Source organism: Mustelus asterias, chromosome 4 (genome assembly GCF_964213995.1).
Source record: "Mustelus asterias chromosome 4, sMusAst1.hap1.1, whole genome shotgun sequence".
Classification (NCBI taxonomy): domain Eukaryota; kingdom Metazoa; phylum Chordata; class Chondrichthyes; order Carcharhiniformes; family Triakidae; genus Mustelus; species Mustelus asterias.
The window spans coordinates 125,743,237-125,769,244 of NC_135804.1; the positions used below are offsets into that span (position 1 = coordinate 125,743,237).

Here is a 26,008-nt window from a genome sequence, read left to right on the forward strand (position 1 = left end):
CTGTAGTAGTATATAGCATTATTAAAGTTTGAGCTAAAATAAATATGTTTAATTTCTGGGAATTTACCCACAATTGTTCTCCAAACTTCAATGAAGCTGCAGTTCTTTTAGAATTTGAGTTTTATATTAGGACTCCCTGCTGATTGCTTTTGATGTCTTATTTCAGGTACAGTCTTGTAAATATTTAAAATACACACATATTTAGTACTAATAAAATGCTTTAATTAAATTCTTGCATATGACACCTACTCCCTGTAAAAGTTAGTCTGTTGTGTCACATTTTTTTTGAGTCCTGGTTTTTATGCCACTATCTGAAATGGGAAAAGCTTACATCAACATTTTATAATGGGAACCCCTTCTGTTACCAATATTTGTTGTCAGTTCTTTAGAGCTGTCATTGCAAGTCATCAAACAGTAGGTGGTGCTTTTGCATCAACTCAGATTTCTCTCAATTCCTATGCCTGGCTTTCCACCTAACTCATCTTTTGCCTCTGTGGATCAGCCTTGGAACATGCTCCCTTTATTTTTGCAAACTGTCTAACCGCGCTCCTTACGTTAAAATGACTGAATTAACCTGCTCCAAAGATATGCCCCTTCTTTCCGCCTCACCCCACAGGATTTGAGGCATCAGCTTCCAATCCTGCGTCTTGCTAACTCTGCAAACATTCTCAGCTCTGCCAGCTCAGTGCAGCTTTTAATCTCTAACTAGTCGCTTCTATTTTAATTCCCTAATCGTTCTCAAGCTTAACCCACCCCAAATCCACCACCAACCATTGGCTAATTTTCTTTTTTAATTGCTGCTTCTGTTCAATATGCTTTTTCTTATATTTACAGGTCTATTTTTAAACCTCCCTTCCTTGGCTCTGTTTCTCTTAAATTCCCAATCCTGTTTTTAATGCTCCACCCTTTCCTTATTACTGTTTTGAATTCCCACTCAGCCACCAATTTGCTAGTTTTTTCATGATACTGCAATTACATTCCCTTTAATTAAATCCCATTCCTCATATTTTTTGCAATTTTTTCTTCCCTAATGTCTTTGACTCTGAATGTGGATGCCGATCTCCACTATTTTTGTTCTTCGACATCTTGCCTTCAAGTCTTTTAAATCCTGAGTGCTTTCCTTACAGATGTTCATGCATTTTCCAATCCATGTAACTAATTCTACATCCATAAAAAATGATTATGAACCAGCAAATTTGGGAGGGCATATTCAATGGCAACATCAAAAGTGTGACATGCGGAACAATCACAGCATTATTAAAAGTGGGAAAGATCCACATCTCACCTGACAAAAAAAAACTGAAATGGGAAAATACTAATTTTTAAAATTGAAATCAGCTAGCAACAAGTATCCCCAAGGCCATTTATGTAATGTGATTTTCAGGAGTGCAGGCATATTGTGAAAATATCAATGAGGAAGCCTGAAATAACATTTCGGAGCATGAAAACAGCGTAACATTTAGTTACTGTTTCATTTGATGCTTCCAGTGCTTTCTTGATGTTTTCTATACACAGTAAACAGCTGTAGCTGCAGTGGCAACAAACCATCTATTGATTTTTCTGCAGCATGAAGAATTAGAAAAATGCGAATAACCATAAGGCTGGAAAACAGTAATTCTTAGTGAAACAAAATTTGAAAGCGTATTAAATTATTTATACAAGAAATGCAGTTGCTTCAACTATGAAGCATTACAGACTGTAATCCAACTGAAGAAAGCAGGCTCCAAGAAAGAAGTTAAAATTCTAGCTCAAGGTCTTTGGGGATTAGGCCCCTGCAAGCAAAACCAATGTCAGTTCCAAACAGCAAGGAAAATGTTTTGGGTAAACGTAAAGCTATTTTTGCATGTTCAAATTTGTGTACAAATTTATCATTGGTTACTTAAGGGGGCAAAAAAATAAGATAGTAGCCGTATTATTTTTTAAAAACTATTATTTTGTGCAATTCTATTTGCATTGTCTGCTGCTTCTTCAATAGCAGTTTTCCCACTTGCTCATTACGGTTTCATTCATGCAACACTGAAGAGACAAATACGATCTTCAGGTTAACAGTGGTTTGCTTTTCTTAAAGGATTTATTTAGGTGACACTTGCAAGTGTGACATAAAGCTCTCATCGTCTACCAATGCAGATGTTGGCAGCATGCACATAATTCGATAAAAGCTACACAGTTTGGAGAATGAAAAGCACAATTTTAATTATAGGAAATCATTGTAATGAGTTGCTTTCACAATGGACTTCATTAATGCATCAGATCAGATGTGGCTTACCCCACACAGCCTTTAAACTGTATGCATGTACTTTTCCCTTTATACTTGGTTTACTCGGTGGTCCAGGCTTATCAGGACACGTGCAATATTTCACAACCTCACTGGGATTACTTTTGCCTTCACTATTACAGGCAAATACCTGCATATTAATGAAAAGAAAATCAAGTTAAAGACTTAAAACCAGAGAATTTTTAAGAGCATACCAAAAAAAAGCATGACACCTCAGCACACCGCTCATTTATCCCCCACGGAGACAGATCAAACATTGGCCTGTATTTTGCAGTGAAGGGAGGTCGGAGATTTGAGGGGGGTGGGGGTGGATTGACGATGAACTGCCAGTATTCACTATCATTGCCCCTTGAAACTGGATCATTTCAAGATGTAGCCTATATGCAAATTAGTGCAGAAATCCTAAATTGTGGTCTGCCACTAAGAGTTTGAGGCTGCACAGGTTCCCACTCCCAGAGCTGACATTCATTTAAATCAGTTAAGAACTTCTCCTTTTCCCACTCTCTCATTGCTGTAACTGGGATTTATTCACAGAATTGGCCCTGAATTGTTTTTATATTCTTGGAGGGTCATATATCTCCATTTGATGAATTTGACTTTTTTAAAACTATTTTTAAAGTGTTTAAAACATTTTTGATTATTTCAGCTTTTACCTTCACCCCATGTCCATGTTCCAGTCTTTAACTTACTCTATTTAAAAATAAAAATGATTTTATTTCTTTTGCTTTTCCTTTCCTGATTAGGGGGTCTGTGAAATCCTTTATTGGGATTGGCTGCTTGAACAGCATGATGATGTCACTGCAGCTCTCTACCTTGGGTTTGCCGGCCATTGTAACTGTGATAAAAACGCTACCTTCAGCAATTCTTTTAAACTAATAACTTTGATACACTCTAAAGACTACTGCCCAGCTAGCAGAGACTTGTGTTTCAGTTTCTTAATACTAGGTTGGCATCCAGTAGGGAATCTGCATCTAATTCAAATCCACCCACCATGGGCCCAGCAAACAGAAAACTCTCCAGACTCCAAATATACTGGATTGGCATCATGAGGAGGGGAACTTTTATCCAAGTGAAATGCAGTGGAGTGATGAGGGATTCTCTTATCACCTCCAGCCGGTTCTCCAGGTAGAGAGTTCAGAGTCAGACTCTGATAACTAGTTTGTGTTTTAAGAAAGGAACTTTGTTGCAGAAATGGTCCGTTGATTGTAAAAGCAGCCTCTTATACCACTAGGCACGGAAGAGAGAGAAAGAAACTTGTAGCAACAAGTCGACTACAGTGGAGTATCAAAGAGTCGTTACCTTCTGCCCTGCCAGAATCTCACCTCTTCTATTTCTGAAATTCCACATAAACAGCCACCGTCCAATATCCCACTAAAGTGGCCATTCATGAGTCTTGATCCTCAGCAAGTCTCAGACTATTCAACTACAGTCAGATTCTTAGCCAGATGTAATATAGCATGAATACAGCATAATTTCAAACAGGGGTCACTGGATGATACTAAATAGATTCCCTGCTTAATTATTTTCCTTCCTCACTTGGGGACAAAGGCCTTTTATTATCTGAATCTGCACTCTTAATTGAATTATGTTAAAAGAGAAAGAAAAATAAGCAAAATAAGCAAAATAGAATAGCAAATAGTACTTACTCTGCAACTGAAGGAGCTACTCCGTCTGAGATTTTTTAAAGTGCAAGCAAGCTCATCACCATTGTATTTTGCCTTAAAACCATAACCCTATAAAATATTTAAAACGTAACTGCAAACAACTTTACATGTTAAATTTGTATATCACAGCAGTATTGTGCAAAAGGTTTTAATAGCAGAATGATCACAATTCCCTTTCTTTCTACCCATATGAATTACAATAACTGGTTATGATAAACCAGCCAAAAATAACAGTGATTAACAAATCAGAAATGATCACATTTCCTCCACTGGGACGTAGATTTCAACAAGGATAGTTTGCAGTTTGGAAATGTGCTGTCCCGTAATTGGTCAGAGCTTAGCAATTTCCATGTGCCAAATCTCTGCCCATATCCCATAGTAATCTGTGCAAGACAAATTACTATTCACAATACAGAAAAAAATAAACATCTTGAAATATAGATCAGTCCAAAATGGAAGACACCTAGGGATCGGAATAGCCTACTATTGTTCCTACATCCACGTGGTTTAAGACAATGAGCAAGATTTTAAAGTATAATTCAAAGCACTTTTGTCACCATTTTTTGACTTAATAGTTTTACAATTACACCACTTCAAGATACACTACAGATTGTACACATTGCAAGCTTAACATACATTTATATACAGAAGAATGAATTTGTTTATACGTTCATGTCCTCAGAACATCTTTAAAAAACTTCATCCCGAAAAAGTTGTTCCCACAAAGCAATTAAAGCTGTAGATTTCAGTGCAAAATGTGGCCAGTAGCTTGGGTGAATCCTCTACTTTTTAAATAAATAGCAGTAAGCAGATGGACAGGTTTTAACCTTACCCAAAAATTAGCACCTCTTGATGCGACAGCACTCTCACAGTTGTGGAAATTTAGATTATGCTCTCAAATCCTATCATGAGTTTTAAGCTTATAAACGCCGAATGTAGAGCCAAAAGTGGTCCCAACAGTGAAGCTGAATGTGTACTGGTTTTCGTACTTGGTGCATTGTTGTGGGTAATTTGTGGCTACCACTAGTAATCCATCCCTTTCAAGGTATGAGTGGACAAAGAGAATCAGAACACTTTCCAATGCAGGTTGATGGATTATTTTAACTATTTCCTCCCTTGCTTGTTACATGTCCCTCGTCGCCTTATGATAGGCACTTATGCAGGCACTGTTGCTGATAACAGTCTAGACCAACTACTGAATGCCTTCTTTGCGTTAAATTGCCTGAACGTACCAATGTCTACAATGCTACATTTGTAGGGTATTGGGGAGAAAAGTCTGTATGGCACCACAAGAGTGAGGCGGGCAAGAAGAAAGTCCAATTTCACTACATTGGGTCAAATATGTACATTAGCCAGAGGTAAAGCAGTGGAATCTGGTTTAATACTACTAAGTGCCCATTTCTCACTTGGATTAAAAATACTTGATAAATATAGCTCAAAATCTCTTACTGAACTCTCATCTTCCATTTCCAGGATATATGTAATGGACTCATCACATGAAACACCACTAGGTCTACTCCACTCTAATGACATCCATGTGACACCGGCACGAATTAGCCGAGGAGGAGCTGGGCAAGGTGGAACACTGCCTGCTGTGTAATACTGTACTGTTTCACTGAGATCACTAGTGGAAGAAACAAAAACACAGTTAAAATGTAATGCAAGAAGCTCACAATTTATTATCGCAAGTACTAGAGCAGCCCTCCATGAAAAGACACGGGGAATTATATTCTTCCCAAAACTCTGGGCAACAATGTAAAAGTCAGCTTCCACAAGCAATGGCACACTTTCTATCAACTAAAACGACACTCAATGAGGGACAATGCGCCTCAAGGTGTACAGCTTGCCCTTTAATTTTAAGCTATTGAGTAGGAATCTATAAATGGCCATCATATATTTCTGATTGCTCTGATGGATGGAAGAACATGATGGCAGACTTTGTATAACAACCAACTGAATGTTACAGAACATAAGCATCAAATGATCAAGGGATTTGGGGATAAAGTAGAGAGTAGAATTGAAGATTCCTGAAAGCATAGATCCCTGAAAGTTGGGAATCAAGTAGATAAGGTTGTTAAGAAGGCATATGGTGTCTTGGCGTTTATTGGTAGGGGGATTGAATTTAGGAGTCGTAGCGTTATGTTGCAACTGTACACAACTCTGGTGCGGCCGCACTTGGAGTACTGTGTGCAGTTCTGGTCCCCACATTACAGGAAGGATGTGGAGGCTTTGGAGAGGGTGCAGAGGAGGTTTACCAGGATGTTGCCTGGTATGGAGGGGAGATCCTATGAGGAGAGGCTGAGGGATTTGGGATTGTTTTCGCTGGAAAGGCGGCGGCTAAGAGGGGATCTTATTGAAACATATAAGATGATTAGAGGTTTAGATAGGGTGGATAGTGATAGCCTTTTTCCTCTGATGGAGAAATCCAGCACGAGGGGGCATGGCTTTAAATTGAGGGGGGGTAGTTATAGAACCGATGTCAGGGGTAGGTTCTTTACCCAGAGGGTGGTGAGGGATTGGAATGCCCTGCCAGCATCAGTAGTAAATGCGCCTAGTTTGGGGGCGTTTAAGAGATCCGTAGATAGGTTCATGGACGAAAAGAAATTGGTTTAGGTTGGAGGGTCACAGTTTTTTTTTAACTGGTCGGTGCAACATCGTGGGCCGAAGGGCCTGTTCTGCGCTGTAATGTTCTATGTTCTATGTTCTATTATCCATTATCTTATTGATGGGAAGAGCAGTCTCAAGGGCCTGCCTGGCCTACTACTACTCCTATTTTCTTCTATTTGTATGTCTTTATAGAAGAATAAATCAGTAGATAAAATAATTACCCTTAATTCTCTCTGATATTTGAAAACAGCTTTTGTGAATGTAAAAAAAAACAAGGCTGCTTAATAATTGGGTGTGGAACATGAGCAGGTGGCACTGTGAAAGAGGATGGGATGTAGCAATATATGGTATCACAAAACTTCAACTGTTCTCTTCAGGACATGGTTTTTGAACAGTGGCTTGAGGTAAATCAGATTTTCCCATTTCCAGTGAACTAAAGCCATTTCTGTATTTCAAAATAAGGTTACCTACCTCAGTCCAATTTCATTTTTAGCTGCGAGCCTGAATGTATATCCTACTGATGGGGACAACTTAGTCAGCTTGTATTGTTTCTGATGTCCAAAGTAACATTCCTTGAAAGGGTTTTGTTTTCCCTACAAGAATAATGTTTTCTGTAGTTAATTCTTATTTAGCTATTTACTACTACAGTTTTATCCGCACCATGACATTTTGACACTTTAATAAGGAGAACTGTAATTTAAAGACAACACACGGAGAAAACTCACCTCATCCCATTCTAAAAGATAATTTGAGATTTTAGAACCACCATCATTGGGTGCCTGCAGCAAAAATTAAAACAGTAAATTAAAGATGTTATTAGATTCTGTACATCACTGGATTTATTAGCATATTATTTCTGTTGCTGTACACTAATGAAAACATTTTCTGCAGATCATATTGTTCCCTGTGCGCTACTTACACCACGTTTTGAAAATTAGATTTGGGGTCCTGGGAATGTTTGCATGAGAGCCCCATGAGTGTTAACATTTCAAAGGAAGCACCGCATTCTCTGCCCTCTCCCAACCGCCACCAACATAATTTTTAACCCCGCTCCTCTCTCCCACAGAGGTCAAAGCATCGGAAGATAATTTGCCGATAGATCTGATAATTCATACCTTCCACTGCAGGCTCAGACTGTTTTTGGTCCTATTAATTAGTTTTGGTGGAGCTGGAGAATCAGGTTTACTGAGCTCTGTGGTAAAGCTTGCCACTTCTGAAGCAGACCCTTTCACAGAATTACAGATTGCTGAAACTCTGTGAGAAAAACACAGCTGTCAAGCGGATAGAACAGAAACCTCCTTTCTATTGTAACAATATATCAGAAAATGTATTTTGTTAATTTAAAAAAAAATAATATCAGGTATGAAGCTGTACCTAACGTGGTAATCTGTGGCTGGTCGCAGTTCAGTTATAGTAACTGTTGTTTCTTCTCCTCTGAAATTAAGAAAAAAGGTCTCAAGTTGAAATCTCCTGCTCTCTCAATCTTGTTGAAAACAACAATTTGCATTTATATGGCACCCTTAAACAAAATAAAACATCCCAAGACACTTCAAGGGTGCATGCTAAAGTAATTTTGACATGGAGGTACATAATGAAATATTAGAGCAGTAAAACTAAAGCTTAGTCAAAGTAGGTTTAAATGGGCGCCTTAAAGGAGGAAAGAGAAGTAGAGGGGTGGAGGGGTTTAGGGAAGGAGTTTCAGAGCTTAGGACCAATCTTCCCATTAGTTTCTGTTTGCTGTGCACAGCCTGTTGAATTTTGCAATCCCTTTACGATTACGGCACAGCTGCTTACCTACACATTTTAAAGTCAATGTTATTTGAATGGTGTATTTGTTTCTGATATGGTACATTCCAGATTGCTGCACAACTTACAGGGCAAAGTGCCTCGGGCAGTAGCTGCGAAAGGCATGACCACCAGTGGTGCGATGGTTAAAATCTGGGCGCTCAAGGGGGGGGTGTAGGAATCTTGGAGGATTGTGAAAATGGAGGGGATTACAAGGATAAAGAGGGGCGAGGTCATGGAGGGATTTGAAAACAAGGATGAATATTGTAAAATTAAAATGCTGCTTGACCAACAGCCAATGTAGGTCAGACAGCACAGGAATGAAAGGTGAACACTTAGTCAAAGACAGCAAAGCTTTGGGTGATTTACGGGGTTAAAATGTGGGAAACCAGTAGGAATGTGTTGATTTTCTATGTAACAAAGGCAGAGGGAAGGGTTTCATCAGCCGATAATTTGAAGCAGGCTTGGTATGAAACGTCATCGAGAGGCAATGGTGCAGATTTGTGGTTAGGAGTTCACCACAGTAAATAATAAATCATTCCTAACATTCGCTATCGAAATTGTAAATGTCAAAAACGTAATCCATCACCATGCCACAGGAATTATGATGTTCTGCTGTGTGATTATTTCCTAAAAACAGTTTTTAAAAAAAAAATACTATGAAAAGATGGTAAAATATGTGGCAAATGATCCATTGCCCAAGGACTTTCACTTAAAGAACCTCCCTCCTCCGTTTGCCAATGGTTCTTCCAACTTCTGTCTGCTCCTACAGGAGTTATCATTGATTCTGAAGGAGCTTGAAAGCGTCGAACCAAAAGATTGTTTCCTCCGAGGAATCTAGAACAGTGGGGCACAGTCTCAGACAGGGGACAATCATTTACTACGGAGATGAGATGAGAATTTCCTCATACAATGGATTGTGAATTTTTGGAATTCTCTATCCAAGGGCTGTGCATGTTCCATCGTGAAGACATTTAAGGTTGAGGTCTTTATTTTCCTGGGGAATGAAGGGATATGGCATTTGAAGCCAAAAGTCAGCAATGATTGTAACATAAAGCAGAGAAGGCTTAAGGGCCATACGCTGTACTCCAGCAGCAATATCTTATGTTCTTACTCCATGTTATAATTGCAGCTCCTGGCTCTCTGTAGAACCAAGAACCCCCCCCCAAGCACTTGAGCCCCAATCTGCTATTTCTATTTCCTATTCACTCACTCCATCCTCTGTCCTTTTTCTTCCCTTTCTTCTTAGCTCCTCAAGACTATATTCCCTGTATCCATCTCATTCAGCCTCCCATTTCAAAGCACCCATCCAATTTCAATATCTATGCGAATGTCAACACCCACAATGTCCAAACACTCCACTCAGTTGAGACTCTGATGGCGGTGAAGTGATGTCACAGAAATTGGCGGGGCCGCCCACCATGGTGGGAAATAAATGCTATGATCTCCATGTCAATAATCTAGGAGAAGTGCCTTGGAGACCCAAGGATGAACATTGAGCATTCCAGTGCAGTTCTTGGATTCAGTGGGACGGTGAATTCTTTACCAACCATCCACAGTGCCAGAGAAGCCCTTTGATCTTTGGGATAAGATTGTGTAAGTATTCAGCATGTCCTGTGTTTTCACTTGTAAACAAAATTGGTGCACTGAAGGTTGCCTGTTGTTCATAACTCACAAGTGTTCACAATTTCAAGGTGAAATTTGGATCTTATACAATGTAAATTATTTGGAAACTGTCAATAAGTGTCTATTAATGTAGGTTTTGTTATATTAATACTCTATACCACGATTAGATCTTTATTTGTCAATCACAAAGTATACTAACCGAATTCAATTTGTTCTTTTTTTGAATCACAAAATTTTAAAAAACAACTAGAACTAAATGAATTCCTGGGGGTCCAACTTCACATTTCTGTGTATCTAACTATGGTTAAGAGCTATGATTTAAATTACAGATCTGGGCAATGCTTGGTTTAGAATATTGCCTTTTCACATCTGGGTTCAAAGTTAGTTCGAGCTATTAGGATCGAGTTCCTCCGGTTCAGAGCTATTGGGTTATGAGTGTCTCAGTGTTGAGCTTAACAATGAGTAATCTCACTCTTGGGTTGTAAAACACCTGGTCTTCCATGCATTGTACAAGCACGAAATGAGTTTTAGTTTGCGGTTAATAGCTTTCTACAGGCCCAACCCTGACATAATAACACCATGATCAGCACCCAATAAAATGAAAACAATGAAAAGAATCAAACTAACGCTTACGAATAAGCCACTTTGAATTTTCCACTTTTTCCACTGTTCGATATTGTAACTTCATAACTGCAGCTTGCTGGTAACTGATCGGCATTATCTTCCTCCTCCACTGAACCCGACGGTGGATTCCAGGATAAGACAACTGATTTTTCTTTAATTTCAGATACCTAAAATCAAAAGGATGGTTAAAGATGAGCACAGCATAGACAGCAGTGACAAACAGCAACATCTTGCATTTATATTGTGTCTTTAAAGGTAGAAAAATATCCCACGCCACTTGACTGGGGCTTAATCAAACAGAAATGGTCACAGAACCAAAGTGGAAGATAATTTAGTTGAGCAAAAGCTCAGTCAAAGAAAAGGAGGTTGGGAGGTTTGGGGAAGATATTCCAGAGTGCACGGTCATTAATGGTGGGGAGAAGGCAGGAGGAACAAGTGTAAAGCTTTCAGAGGAATTGTTGGGCTGGAAGGGATGACAAAACCAGGGAAGGGAGAGGCCACAAAGGTATTAAACATGAGAATGAAATTTTTAAACAAAGCTGTGGAGAACATTAGCAGCAGATGGGCTGAGGCAGGGCAGAGGCGCATGATGTTAGAGGTCAAAGTAGAAGGTCTGTGTGCTGCAGGGGACACGAGTTCAGAAGTTCATCTCATTGTTGAAAGAATGCTAGGTTTGTGAATGGTGTGATTCAATTTAGGAAAATGACATTGGAAGGGGATGCAGCCTGTTGTAAAATCTGTGGTAAGGATGAAAACTATAGCTTCGGCCTTACCAATGTTTAATTAGAGAAAACCGTTTCAGCCAGGACATGTAGGCATGTAGAACAAGCAGCTTAACAACAAAGTAGTCTGAGTTTGAGATCGCAGAGGGGTAGACCTGCATGTCATCAGGTTACACATGGAAGATGCCATGTCTTTGAACCATGTTGCAGATGAGAAGCATTCAAATGAGCAAGAGCAGGGGATCAAGGACAGTTCTTTGAAGGAGTCTACACGTACCACTAAGAGTGGGATGTGAATCTATTGTTAAGAGATCCTCTGGCTATGACTGGATAGCTAAAAGAGGAACAAATCAAGGTAGTTACACTGAGTTGACAATAGAGAGGTGAGGTGAGGGAAGAAAATGGGTTTTGGCCGTGTTAATGGCTGCAGAGAGTTCTAAGAGGGATAATGCACCATAATCACAAAATATATGATTGGCAAATTTGATTCATGTCATTTCAGTACTGTGATAGGGACAAAAATCTGATTTGAATATTTAAACATTTTGTTGTGGAAGATGAGCACAGATTTGGAAGACGACTACACCTTCAAGGACTTGGTGAGAAGGGTTGAAGGTGGCATGGTATTTTGCCAGGATATAAGAAGCATGGCTGGTATTTTTTTTCAGGGAGGTGACAATCGCAATTTTTTGATAACAAGAGAGGGCTGCATCTGAGCAGATGGATTGATTAAGAATTATTCCATGACTGCGAGAATAGAGAGGTGTCCCGATTTTAGGTCTTCCTCAATTCTGCTGTAAAATCAGCCGTCATGAGCTACGCACAGGATGACCAATGTTCCCTTCCTACTTGGAGAGAAGAATATGGTCCCATCTCAGAAGGCTGGCCTGGTCCCCAATAAAAGTATGAACAAAAGGAACAGGAGTAGGCCACTTGGCCTTCTGAGCCTGTTCCACTAATCAGCAAGCTCATGGCTGCTCATCTATTTCAACTCCACCTTTTCACAATGAAAGTATAAGAAATAGGAGCAGGAATTGGAATAATACGAGCAATAACTAGAAAACACACACAGGGTATCAGATAGCATCTGGGATCCTTCCCCTTCACCCTCACACCCCCCACCCCTTCCCTTTCCTAATACAGGAACACTGAAATTAACTGCAGCACCATCATTAGTCAGAATCAGAGTTTATACCAGGGATTGATGCTGAATCTACAGTGGTTATATTCATGGTACACTATTCAGCCAGCCATCATGTAGCACTAATACACCAAGTCTAAGTTTTTAAAAAAACTTTAATCTTACTTACCACAGGTTTAGCAATGCCAGAAAGAAGCTCTAGTAATAATTTTGTTTCTAAATCTGAATCTGAGAATTAAAAAAGCATATGAAAAATTAGTTACAAATCAATGCATAATGCAGAGTAATATGACTACAAAAGTCAGCACAATATCATGGTAATCTTGCATTTGAAAGATACTTTTAAATTATTTCATTGTATAACTACCGTTTTATTCATACGTGTTGTATCGCGTAAGTTATAGTCACACTTGCTCAAAATATTTAACATTTATAAAAGTAATTATTGTTCAGTTTGGCCAAAGGATACTTCGTTCAAGTCTGAATGGTGAACATTTGGTTATTGTTCTGAAGCTATTAATTAAACCAGGTTTTCTTTGAAAGTACAATGTACCACTATTCAAATGTCAAGAGTAACTGTCATGCCCATGTTGGTTTCTCGGGTGTAATACCAGCTGTCATTCATATCAGCTACTTCTCTGTCTATACAATTTAGAATATATTGTTTACAGTCCATCATTTAGATAAATCATGGCTACTGGAATATAATACATGCAGTCACACAATTCTCTGTCCCTAAACAGTAGATTAAATACACATTCTACCATGTCAAAACGCAAACATAGGACCAGCAAGTTGTTTTACTTGTGTGGAATAGGCAAGTGAACAGCAGACATTATATAGTGGTACAAAGATAACACTCACTCTCTAAGATTTTAAACAAGTTTTTCCTCAATCTAATCCATATAGCCACGCGCTGACTTAAAATAAACATTTCTGTAGCTCTCGGATGCAATAAAGCTGACTTTCTACTTGGAGAAGTACAATCTGGCATCATTTGAGCTATATAGAAAAAAACCCAAAATTCTACATTTGTCAATTATCTCAGCTCAAAAGCCACTTAAAGTTTACCAATTGCTTGGAATGCTTTAGAATGGAGACTTCTTGTAGTTTTCATTTCATTCTATTCAATTTACCTAGAATGTAAGCTTATACAAGGAAGAGCCTGAAAGCGCTTCTGAAGAACAATGCTGGCAATTCTGATGACGGCAGAACGATTTATCCTTTCACTTGGTCTGTGCAAGATCAACGGAATAGAAACCCTTGCATCTGACCTGTGTTAGCAGGCAAGAATACCTTTGTTTTGAGGACCAACTTGATGAAAATAAGTTGATCTTTGTACTCCTATTGCAATATGCAGTTTCTGTACAATGTTCAGCAAAGCTCTCAGAAAATTGACCCAGTGCCTGTTGTTTCTAGTAACAAAGCTGCAAGTTAAAAAAAACTCATGGCAATACTTCTTTCTTTCCCAAAGTAGTAACCAGTCTCCAATTAGAATATTTACAATCTAATGCAGCTGGTTAACTTGGAGGGTTAAGCTGCCTGTTTGTCCAGTTTTATTAGAGGGGGCTAAATTGACTGCAGTACACTTTCTGGTAATGAGTCAAAATCAGTCAAACTCAGCACCGACCAACTGGTGAAAGCACCAAGAAAATTCTTTCTTTCAAATTAGATAATAAACTAATTCCCTGTTTGAACATGTGGAGAAGTTTAACAACACCAGGTTAAAGTCCAACAGGTTTATTTGGTAGCAAAAGCCACACAAGCTTTCGGAGCTCCAAGCCCCTTCTTCAGGTGAGTGGGAATTCTTAACCTGGTGTTGTTAAACTTCTTACTATGTTTACCCCAGTCCAACGCCAGCATCTCCACATCATGCACATGTGGATCCTCTGGTGCTCTGACAAACATTCATTTCTCACTTGCACTGCCAACCTAGATTCAGTGACTACTCATCTTATTGGAGAGAGATAGCACTGTACAAAACTGACTGCCAACTTTGCCTTTGAAACAAAAGTGGCTGCACATCAAAAGTGATTAATTACCTGTCAAGCAGTTGGAGGATGTGAACGGTGCTATATGAATGCAAGTTATTTCATTTCTTATCCATGTGGCTCAGTTATCTACTGTATATTCTGTTTATATTTATAAAAGTGGTCTCCTTTGGACTTAAAAAAATTAACCACTGAAATTTCTGCACATCACTGCTGGTATTTTTTACTATGGAGCTACATCGCTATAAATGCACATGTTTAGTGCCATGTGGGGCAATAACAGCGAAACAATTAGCAGCAACTAGCTTGCCTAAAAATTGCAGGAAATTGATGGACACAAAAAGAACAGTTTGTCCTTTAAGCTTGTCTCGTACGCTAATGGCTGGAGCTACATAACGCACAATTTACACAAATCCTACATCACTCTCCACCTCCCTAAACACTTGCCAGAAACATCTAACATTGCCACCTCAAACCCCGCCCCATTGCCACATCAACCAAGTGGCAGAGAGGAAAAGACCTTTGCCTGTTGAAGTGAAAGTAGAATATGGGAAGATTCAAAATGTCAGAGATAAACGTTTCTTGGATGATGCTCCTTGGTAGTTTGTGGCTCTAGACCTTTGGATAACTAGCTTCACGTGGCCATGCTTAGTTAAAAACAATCACAAGTTAGAAAGCTGTCCATTTAAACCCTGTGCCAATCTAAATATTGGTCCTCTATTGAAAGAGTACCATCCCTCAGACAAGAAAATAAACAAACTTTGCCTTCCATTTCTGGTCATTCAATAGAAAAACAATAATCCTAGAACACAAGTTGAAGAATAGGGAGCTCTGTGTCTTTGCTAACTTTCTGCCCTAACTGACTATTCATCTTGCTGTTTGAGAGTTTGCATTAAATTTTCCTATTTTACAGTCACTACACTTCTAATTAATTTGATATATGTGAAGGCCTTTGGGGTATTGACAAATTTGAGAAGATCCTATGTGAACATAAATATTTACTTTACACTGGTTAATTCATTAGCTAAAGTTGATACAATTCCAAAACGTCACTTCTGAACATTGTTTTAGTTCAACTGCAATTCAAGCAGATATGCAGTATGTTTGAGGGGGAAAAAATAGATTTTGTTCATCAGGTGACAATTCAGTGCTTAAAATGCAACAGATATTGGCATAGTCCATTTTTGAAAGGAATCAAGAGTTTGTTATAGGATGAAAACAATTAATTGGTTATTCAGCTTTCTAAGGCTGATACACAAATTATAAGATAGAAATTATGAGAATTGCCATTAAAGATTGAAAACAGGATTTCCTGGAAAATAAACCAAACTCACAAAGGAATGAAAGACATTTCTCAAAACTTATGTAAATCCAATTAGAAGATTTTAATGTACCAAAGATGTTGCTCAAAAGTTTACACAATCACTGAAGCAAATAAAGTTCCCAGCATGACCAGTGCCAGAAAAGAGTATCAGATTGAAGGCAATTGTGCTCGAGTCTATTGAAACAATGAAATGAAAATACAGTGATTAGATGCAGACAGCACAATAAACTAAATGTTCTCCTTGCAGAGCAGCCAGAAGATTAAAATAGCTTGGCTCAGATTTCTTTCTTCAAGCTTCAAGGAACTGGATTAAATATTTTAACCAACAGTAGTTCCCACTTGTAACAGGACTTTTGATCTATAGAGGTCCTATGTAATGCTCTCACTGTCTACAGAACCTACAGTAGAGTGTGACAGTTGGTGTCTCAGTGAGGGAGTGTTGCTCGGGCTGCAGTGGAGAGTGACAGTTGGTGTCTCAGTGAGGGAGTGTTGCTCGGGCTGCAGTGGAGAGTGACAGTTGGTGTCTCACTGAGGGAGTGTTGCTCGGGCTGCAGTGGAGAGTGACAGTTGGGGAAGTGTGGGGAAGTTTTTTGTTTTCTTTTTTTCTTGCTGGTAATGGCTTCAGGGATGGCAGTTCAGGCAGTATGCTGCATCTCCTGTGGGATGTATGTGGTGAGGAAATCCAGTAGTGTTTCAGGAGATTTTAGTTGTAAGAAGTGCATTAGATTGCAGCTTCTGGAGGAGCGTGTAAAGGAGCTGGAGGGGGAGGTAGAGGAACTCCGCATAATTCGGGAGGCGGAGGTGGAAGTTGATAGGAGTTATAGAGAAATAGTAACTCCTAGAAATGAGGCTTGGGTCAATGCCAGGAGGAGGGGTAAGAAGCAATCGGGAAGACAATCCCCTGGGGCGGTTCCCCTCCATAATAGGTTTTCGGTGCTGGAGGCTACAGTTGAGGAGGAATCAACTGAGCATAGAGAGCAGATCTCTGGGGGTGAGCCGAGTGAGAAAGCTCAGGTGGTTAGGGGCTGTAAAAGACTGGGCCTTGTGATTGGGGACTCCACAATTAAGGAGACAGATAGGAGGGTCGGAACTAAAGGTAGGGACTCAGGGTTGGTGTGTTGCCTACCAGGGGCTGGGGTCCGGGATGTGTCTGACAGGGTATTCAGGACTCTTAGGGGGGAGGGAGATAAACCACAAGTTATTGTACATGTGGGGACACACGACATAGGGAGGATAGGGGAAGGGGATATTAGGCAGGGATTTATGGAGTTGGGGTGGAAACTAAAGGCCAAGACTGACAGAGTGGTTATCTCTGGACTCTTGCCTGTACCACGGGATAGTTTAGAGAGGAATAGGGAGAGGGAAGGTTTGAATTCATGGCTGAGGGGATGGTGCAGGAGGGAGGGGTTCAGGTACTTAAGCAATTGGGGCTCGTACTGGGGAAGGTGTGACCTCTATGAGAAGGATGGTCTACACCTTAATCAGAAGGGGACCAATATCCTGGGGGGTAAATTTGCTAAGGCCATGCAGGGAGGTTTAAACTGATTCGGGGGGGGGGAGGGATCCTGAGTAGTGGGGCTGAAAGTGAGGGATGCATGGATGGGGACTGCAATGCACGGCATTGCAGAGGTGGGGTGGAGCAGGGTTTGAAATGTGTATACTTCAATGCCAGGAGTATTCGCAATAAAGTGGGTGAACTTGCAGCGTGGATCAGTACCTGGGACTTCGATGTTGTGGCTATTTCAGAGACATGGATAGAGCAGGGGCAGGAATGGATGCTGCAGGTCCCGGGGTTCAAATGTTTTAGTCGAAGTAGGGAAGGAGGTAGAAGAGGGGGAGGGGTAGCATTATTGGTCAGAGATTGTATCACAGTGTCAGAGAGGAGGTTTGATGAGGACTTATCTGTTGAGGTAGTATGGGCGGAGATTAGAAATAGGAGAGGAGAGGTCACCCTGTTGGGAGTCTTTTATAGACCTCCTAAAAGTTCTAGAGAGGTTGAGGAAAGGATTGCGGAGTCAATCCTGCTTAGGAGTGAAAGTAATAGGGCAATTGTTATGGGGGATTTTAACTTGACTAATATTGACTGGAATTGTTATAGCTCTAGCTCGTTAGAGGGGTCAGTTTTTGTTCAAAGCGTGCAGGAAGGTTTTTTGACTCAGTATGTAGACAGGCCAACTAGAGGTGAGGCTATATTGGATCTGGTGCTGGGAAATGAGCCAGACCAGGTGCTAGACTTGGAAGTTGGTGTGCATTTTGGTGATAGTGACCACAATTCGGTTACGTTCACCTTAGTGATGGAAAGGGATAGGCATGAACCTCGGGCCAATGGTTTTAGCTGGGGGAAGGGTAATTATGAGGCTATTAGGAGAGAATTAGGAAACATAGGTTGGACTAGGAGATTACAGGGACTGGGAACGTCCGACATGTGGAGTTTTTTCAAGGAGCAGCTACTGCGAGTCTGTGATAGGTATGTCCCTGTCAGGCAAGGAGGAATTGGTAGGGCTAGGGAACCGTGGTGCACCAAAAAAGTTTCTTTGTTGGTTAAAAAGAAAAAGGAGGCTTATGTTCGGATGAGACGTGAGCACTCGGGTAGTGCACTAGAAAGCTTTAGATTGGCTAAGAGGGAGTTGAAGAGCGAGCTTAGAAGGGCTAAAAGGGGACATGAGAAGACTTTGGCGGATAGGGTTAAAGAGAATCCTAAGGCGTTCTATAGGTATGTCAAGAACAGAAGGTTGGTTAGGGCAAGTTTAGGGCCAGTTATAGATGGCAGAGGGAAGTTATGTGTGGAACCGGAGGAGATTGGTGAAGCATTGAACCAATATTTCTCTTCGGTGTTCACGCAAGGGGACATGAATATAGCTGAGGAGGACACTGGGTTGCAAGGGAGTAGAATAGACAGTATTACAGTTGATAAGGAGGATGTGCAGGATATTCTGGAGGGTCTGAAAATAGATAAATCCCCTGGTCCGGATGGGATTTATCCAAGGATTCTCTGGGAGGCAAGAGAAGTGATTGCAGAGCCTCTGGCTCTGATCTTCAGGTCGTCGTTGGCCTCTGGTATAGTACCAGAAGATTGGAGGTTAGCGAATGTTGTCCCATTGTTTAAGAAGGGGAACAGAGACTTCCCCGGGAATTATAGACCGGTGAGTCTCACTTCTGTTGTCGGCAAGATGTTGGAAAAAATTATAAGGGATAGGATTTATAGTTATTTGGAGAGTAATGAATTGATAGGTGATAGTCAGCATGGTTTTGTGGCAGGTAGGTCGTGCCTTACTAACCTTATTGAGTTTTTTGAGAAAGTGACCAAGGAGGTGGATGGGGGCAAGGCAGTGGACGTGGTATATATGGATTTTAGTAAGGCGTTTGATAAGGTTCACCATGGTAGGCTTCTGCAGAAAATGCAGATGTATGGGATTGGGGGTGATCTAGGAAATTGGATCAGGAATTGGCTAGCGGATAGGAAACAGAGGGTGGTGGTTGATAGTAAATATTCATCATGGAGTGCGGTTACAAGTGGTGTACCTCAGGGATCTGTTTTGGGGCCACTGCTGTTTGTAATATTTATTAATGATCTGGATGAGGGTATAGTTGGGTGGATTAGCAAATTTGCTGATGACACCAAAGTCGGTGGTGTGGTAGACAGTGAGGAAGGGTGTCGTAGTTTGCAGGAAGACTTAGACAGGTTGCAAAGTTGGGCCGAGAGGTGGCGGATGGAGTTTAATGTGGAGAAGTGTGAGGTAATTCACTTTGGTAGGAATAACAGATGTGTTGAGTATAGGGCTAACGGGAGGACTTTGAATAGTGTGGAGGAGCAGAGGGATCTAGGTGTATGTGTGCATAGATCCCTGAAAGTTGGGAATCAAGTAGATAAGGTTGTTAAGAAGGCATATGGTGTCTTGGCGTTTATTGGTAGGGGGATTGAATTTAGGAGTCGTAGCGTTATGTTGCAACTGTACACAACTCTGGTGCGGCCGCACTTGGAGTACTGTGTGCAGTTCTGGTCCCCACATTACAGGAAGGATGTGGAGGCTTTGGAGAGGGTGCAGAGGAGGTTTACCAGGATGTTGCCTGGTATGGAGGGGAGATCCTATGAGGAGAGGCTGAGGGATTTGGGATTGTTTTCGCTGGAAAGGCGGCGGCTAAGAGGGGATCTTATTGAAACATATAAGATGATTAGAGGTTTAGATAGGGTGGATAGTGATAGCCTTTTTCCTCTGATGGAGAAATCCAGCACGAGGGGGCATGGCTTTAAATTGAGGGGGGGTAGTTATAGAACCGATGTCAGGGGTAGGTTCTTTACCCAGAGGGTGGTGAGGGATTGGAATGCCCTGCCAGCATCAGTAGTAAATGCGCCTAGTTTGGGGGCGTTTAAGAGATCCGTAGATAGGTTCATGGACGAAAAGAAATTGGTTTAGGTTGGAGGGTCACAGTTTTTTTTTTTAACTGGTCGGTGCAACATCGTGGGCTGAAGGGCCTGTTCTGCACTGTAATGTTCTATGTTCTATGTTCTATGTTCTACTATCCTACACAGGATATGTTACTGAAGTGAAAAAAAAACCCTTTTGGTGGGATTGACCACTGCCCAGCATTGGCCGGCAGTGGGATCATCTAGTCCCGCTGTTGTCAATAGGGTTTCCCATTGAATGCACCCCTCGTCGCCGGGAAACCCACGGCATTGTCGAGGATCCTGCAGGTGTGAAGACCAGAAACTTCCGGCCATGGTTTTTAGTGGGTTTGGTTTACTTGTTTGTTTCTGTCCTTCCTACAAAACAATTGGTCAAGTGCAGCTAATTGCACTTCAAGGTGTAACATTTCCGAATGGCAGATAAAGTTTCAGTCTAACTTCGTGATAATCAACTGGATACTAATTTTCATGGTTTTCTTTCAATGTGTAATGTGTAACAGAAAAAAAACCTCAGAAGATAAGAGTGAACGTGTTTTTTATGAGGTTTTGTCAAAGTTACAATGGATAATCAGGTGACCCTCCACAGAAATTCAGTTCTTCAAATGTGCAACTACACATACAGAAGCACAAATTTATCAGGATTTTAAATAGTTCCTGAATTTTAGGCTTCAAAAGCTCAAATTTTCTTACGACTGCACAAATTGTCCAAAAATAAGACTATTCTCAAAATTATTAGAAACAATCCATTGGTTGCAATATATTTAGAAACAAATATTGGTATTGAATACACTCAGTTGGAACATGCTCAAATCCAGGAGTGCTTAAAGTTAAAAAAAAATAAAGAAATAATTCTATTATCCAACAGTAAATAAGCACGTTCTCCTTTGAGACAATACTAATGTGTAAAACAGCAATTACCATTAAGCATGGGAAAATATAACTGAGCACAGTATAAGTTACTGAAATCAAAGATGTATTATGGACAGCATCCTAACTTGGGACATATATTGCAGTTTCTTCATCATCACTAGGTCAAAATCCCTACCATATCCCATCTTCAGAACACAATCGTTAATAGCTATAGCAGTTCATAAAAGATACACCACCACTTCTGTTCACTCCAAATGTAAATGGGCATTATACAGCTGTACCAGCACTGCCCGGGTTCTTGAAGAAACAAAAGTTCTAAACCTTTCTCCTAAACGGGGATGGAACTTTAAAGATTACAGTCCCACCTCTAGCATGAATCACATCAGCACAGGCACAGAAAACTAGACAATTTTAAGTAGGTTTTAACATTTAATTAAGAGGAGATTAAGGAAATTAGGCACAATAGTGAAAGAAAATTTGCGGCAAGTTTCTATTCATTGCTTATCTATACTTTGGAAGTTTTCAGATGACACAGCAGACACAGCAAATTTATTCCGAAGGTAACTGAGGAAGTGGACGAGATCCTTAGAGAGAACTTTGTATTGGTATTCACCAGAGAGGGACATGGGGTATGTTGAGGCTAGGGAAGGATGTGTGAACACTCTCAGCAGGTCAACATAATGGAGGAGGAAGTATTGGGTGTCTTAAAATGCATTAAGGTAGACAGGTCCCCCTGGCTGGATGGGAATTATCCCAGGATACTGTGGGAGGCAAGGAAGGAATTAGCTGGGGCCTTAACAGATATTTTTGCATCCTCTTTGGCCACAGGTGAGGTTCCAGAGGATTGGAGAATGGCCAATGTTGTTCCTTTGTTTAAAAAGGGGACCAGAGATAATCCAGGTAATTACAGGCTGGTGAGCCTGACGAGCCTGACATCAGTGGTGGGGAAGCTGTTGGAAAATATTCTGAGCGACAGGATTTGTTCGCATTCGGAAGTGAATAGACTTTTTAGTGATAGGCAGCATGGATTTGTGTGGGGAAGATAATGTCTTACTAACTTGATTTATTTGAGGTGGTGACAAGAATGATTGATGTGGGAAAGGTGGTGGATGTTGCCTACATGGACTCAGAAGGGTACTTGACAAAGTCCCTCATGGCACGCTGGTACAAAAGGTAAAGTCTCGTGGGATCTGGGATATGCTGGCTGGATGGATACAGATCTGGCTTGGTCATAGAAGACAAGTCGCGGTGGAAGGGTGCTTTTCAGAATGGAGATCAGTAACTAGTGGTTACAGCGATCAGTGTTGGGACTTTGTTGTTCGTAATATATAAACGATCTGGAGGAAAATGTAGCTGGTCTGAATAGTAAGTTTGCGGATGACACAAAAATTGGCAGAATTGCAGATCATGACAAGGATTGTCAAAGGATACAGCAGGATATAGATAAATTGCAGACTTGGACAGAGAAATAGCAGATGGAGTTTAAGCCAGACAAATATGAGGTGATGCATTTTGGAAGATTAAATTCAGGTGCGGATTATACAGTAAATCGCAGAACCCTTAGGTGTATTGACCTACAAAGGAACCTGGGCATACAGGTCCACGGTTCCCTGAAAGTGACAACACAGGTGGATAAGATGGTCAAGAAGGCATACAGCATGCTTGCCTTCCTCAGCCAGGGCACCAAGTATAAAAGTTGGCAAGTTATGTTACAACTATATAAAACTTTAGTTAGGCTGCATTTGGAATACTGCATGCCATTTTGGTCGCCACACTACCAGAAGGACATGGATGCTTTGGAAAGGGTGCAAAGAAAGTTGACCAGTATGTTGCGTGGTCTGGAGGGTTTTAGGTATGAGGAGAGGTCGGATTGTTTTCACTGGAAAGACAGAGGCTGAGAGGCAACCTGATAGATGTCTACAAAACTATAAGAGGCATAGATAGGGTGGATAATCAGAGGCTTTTTCTCAGGCTGGAAGTGTCGACTACAAGAGGGCACAGGTTTAAGGTGAGAGGTGGTAAGTTTGGGGAGACATGCAGGGAAAGGGTTTTTTTGCACAAGAGGGTGGTGGGTACCTGGATTGCACTGCCAGTGGAGTTGGTGGAAGGTGGTATCTTAGCAACATTCAAGGTGTACCTTGATAGACACATGAACCAGAGGCAAACGGGATAAAAACTACATATCAGTGCAGGCTTGGTGGGCTGAAGGGCCTGTATTATCCTTGGTTCATATTAGACAAGACAGACCTGGATTCAATCATTTAAAGGTGATGTAGCGGTACTGTCGCTAAACTGGTAATCCAGAGACCCAGGGTAATGCTCTGGGCTCAAGGGTTTGAATCCCAACATGGCAGATGATGAAATTTGGAATTCAATAAATAAGATCTGGAATTCAAATCCTAATGATGAACACAAAACCATTGTCAATTATTATAAAATCCCAGCTGTTTCACTAATGTCCTTTAGAGAATGAAATCTGTCATCCTTCATATGACTCCAGATCCACAGCAATGTGGTTGACTCTTCAAAGAAAAAATACCCTCTGAAATGGCCTAGCAAGCCACACAGTTCAAGGGTAATTAGGGATGGGCAATAAGTGCCAACCCAGCCAGGGATGCCCACATCCCATGAATGAATAAAACAATATTGTTAGTTGATCTTACAAGGGTTGCAAGTAGGATGTACGATTGGCCGTGGCATCCAAGGCTAAAAAAAACTGACTCCTGATCTGTATTAAATAATTTTTGATGCAAATTTGCACGTCAAGAGCAAGATAACTTGCTGCAGTTCATCATCAAGACTCAATGAAACCAGAGTCCAAGGCACAACCAAAGAGTTAAAAGGGAAAAAATTAAGACAAAAAGAGCAATGTCTTTGTGTTATACCATGGCATTTCAGTATGATTATAGTGTTAAGGGATTACACAATGTTAGAAGATCAAGTTAATCTAAAAAAAAATGGACAATCCAAGTGCAGAATTGTCTTGAGCTGGTGGTAGCTAGTGCATAGGCTAAGGAAGTGAACATTGTGATTCAAGGCAATGGCTTACCATCACATTCTCCAGGGAATCTAGGGATGGGTAATAAATGATGGTTTTGCCAACAACGCCCACATCCTGAGAATGACTTTTTAAAAAAATCCTATTGTCTCATTTTTGATTCCAGTGTAATTTAGTTATCTTATCCTGAGTAAACTTGGTGGATCGCAGAATGAGAAGAAAGAATATTAATGTGGTTTACTTTTGAACACTCGAAGCGATAAACAGCTTCCTGTAAAAGATATGCTCTTTTAAATTAATGACTCAATGATTTTCTCTTTCAAATCTTGTGATATAAACACTGAACATTGTCATAGAATCATAGAATCCCTGCAATGCAGAAGAGGCCATTTGGCCTATCAAGCCATACACCAACTCTGAGGGAGTAACTTACCCAAACCACCTCTCCCCTGCACTATCACTGAACTTCCACACATTTATAATGTCAAATCCACCTAACCTGCACATCTTTGGAGTGTAGGAGGAAACCAGAGTACCCAGAAGAAACCCACGCAGACACAGGGAGAATGGGCAAACTCCACTCAGACAATATAGATCGTCCTCCCTTGTACAAGCCACTGCAAGTATTTAACCAATCCTGAGTGAGTGGCACGTGAGTTGGATGAGTATTTCCGCAGAGTATTTGTATCAGTGAGCAACATGTAGTTTCAATCCTTAAAGTTTAGCAATTTAAAGTCTCAATTCAAACATTAGAAACAAATTAGAGAGTTCTGACTCTCACCAATTGTTCACACATTCATCCTAATCAGTCATGTTTGTAAATAACCCAAAGTCAGCAACAGATCATCAAATTAAGCGGTTCTTCAGTTTCCATCAATGTTATGGGCCAAGTTCATCATACATGATGGATCCTCTTTTTTAAGATGTGTGATATGCTAGCATTGCTGTATTTCTTTTAGCAAAAAATACTTGTGATAACATGGCTAACAATGCCTCAATAGAAAAACTGAATGTTTTTCCACTATTTCACTTCTTTTAAGTTTCCCAAATTTCTTATATTTTTCACATTTAACATTTTCATATACTTTCCTGTTTTTTGTGCACATTGGAAACAATTTTATATATATTTTGCACTTTTCATTCATGCACTTCTTGCTCAGAGGGCAAAAAGGAGACACAGAAAAGTGTCTCTGTTTGCTCTGTTCAATGCAAAAATCAAGTCATTTGTATTATATCCTGGTTATGCAGTTTTGGAGTCCACATTATCCTTGGGTTAAGCATCAAAGGATTTTGTTTCTTTTATGGGGTAGACTTAAAAAGTGATATCACAAATTCACAGAACCAATTTTTCTTTTGCTGTTTCTATTCTTTTTGTCCCCCCAAATGGAACTGTCGGTCACAATGCATATTTCAAAGTTTCACAGAAAACAGTTGCAAAGTTAATTTCTAATTTCCTTTGTTTTTAACTTTGTAAATGTTTGCTTTTGATTTAGCTAAAGTCATAAAATCTAATATTTTTTCTGTAAGGTGCAATGGAGCTGTCTTGACAATAATAACAAATCCACGAGACTCCAGTACTATATTAAATCAGCTCCCCCTTGCTAAGTCAACAATTCGCACTCATTGTCTAAACAGAACCAATATACTGATGACACTTACGCTTCAGTGATCTCTCTTGTCATTTTAATACACTGTTACATAATTTTGAACAGCGTTTGCAGCAACCACACATTTCATATTACCATGTGCAAGAAACTGTTCAGAACAGATATCGTTGATATTTTAAATTAAATGTGTCTGTTTTTTTAGATTACTGAATGGCTTTAAATGAGCTTTTTTTTCTTTTACGAATTGGATTAAATACATAAAATTCTGCTGGCAATTGCTTGTGTCATAGAAGAGCAATAAATGCATGGTTGTGTATGAATATACTCAATTCAAGTTTCAAATTACACATATTGATTCCAAGTGTCATT

The 26,008-nt window shown here is 40.2% G+C and overlaps 1 protein-coding gene across 3 annotated transcripts in view; it reads right to left on the bottom strand.

The window, feature by feature from the left end:
- LOC144492979 (fibronectin type-III domain-containing protein 3A-like) overlaps positions 1 to 26,008 on the bottom strand; it is a 144,164-nt gene that overhangs the window by 17,592 nt on the left and 100,564 nt on the right. For all 3 annotated transcript variants that reach the window (XM_078211716.1, XM_078211717.1, XM_078211718.1), the window contains 9 exons: positions 12,614 to 12,672; positions 10,591 to 10,748; positions 7,921 to 7,980; positions 7,662 to 7,800; positions 7,272 to 7,325; positions 7,018 to 7,139; positions 5,389 to 5,563; positions 3,922 to 4,008; positions 2,267 to 2,405 (listed from right to left, as the gene is read on the bottom strand). In XM_078211716.1, the coding sequence (XP_078067842.1) occupies positions 2,267 to 2,405; positions 3,922 to 4,008; positions 5,389 to 5,563; positions 7,018 to 7,139; positions 7,272 to 7,325; positions 7,662 to 7,800; positions 7,921 to 7,980; positions 10,591 to 10,748; positions 12,614 to 12,672 (993 nt within the window). The remainder of the gene's footprint in view (positions 1 to 2,266; positions 2,406 to 3,921; positions 4,009 to 5,388; positions 5,564 to 7,017; positions 7,140 to 7,271; positions 7,326 to 7,661; positions 7,801 to 7,920; positions 7,981 to 10,590; positions 10,749 to 12,613; positions 12,673 to 26,008) is intronic.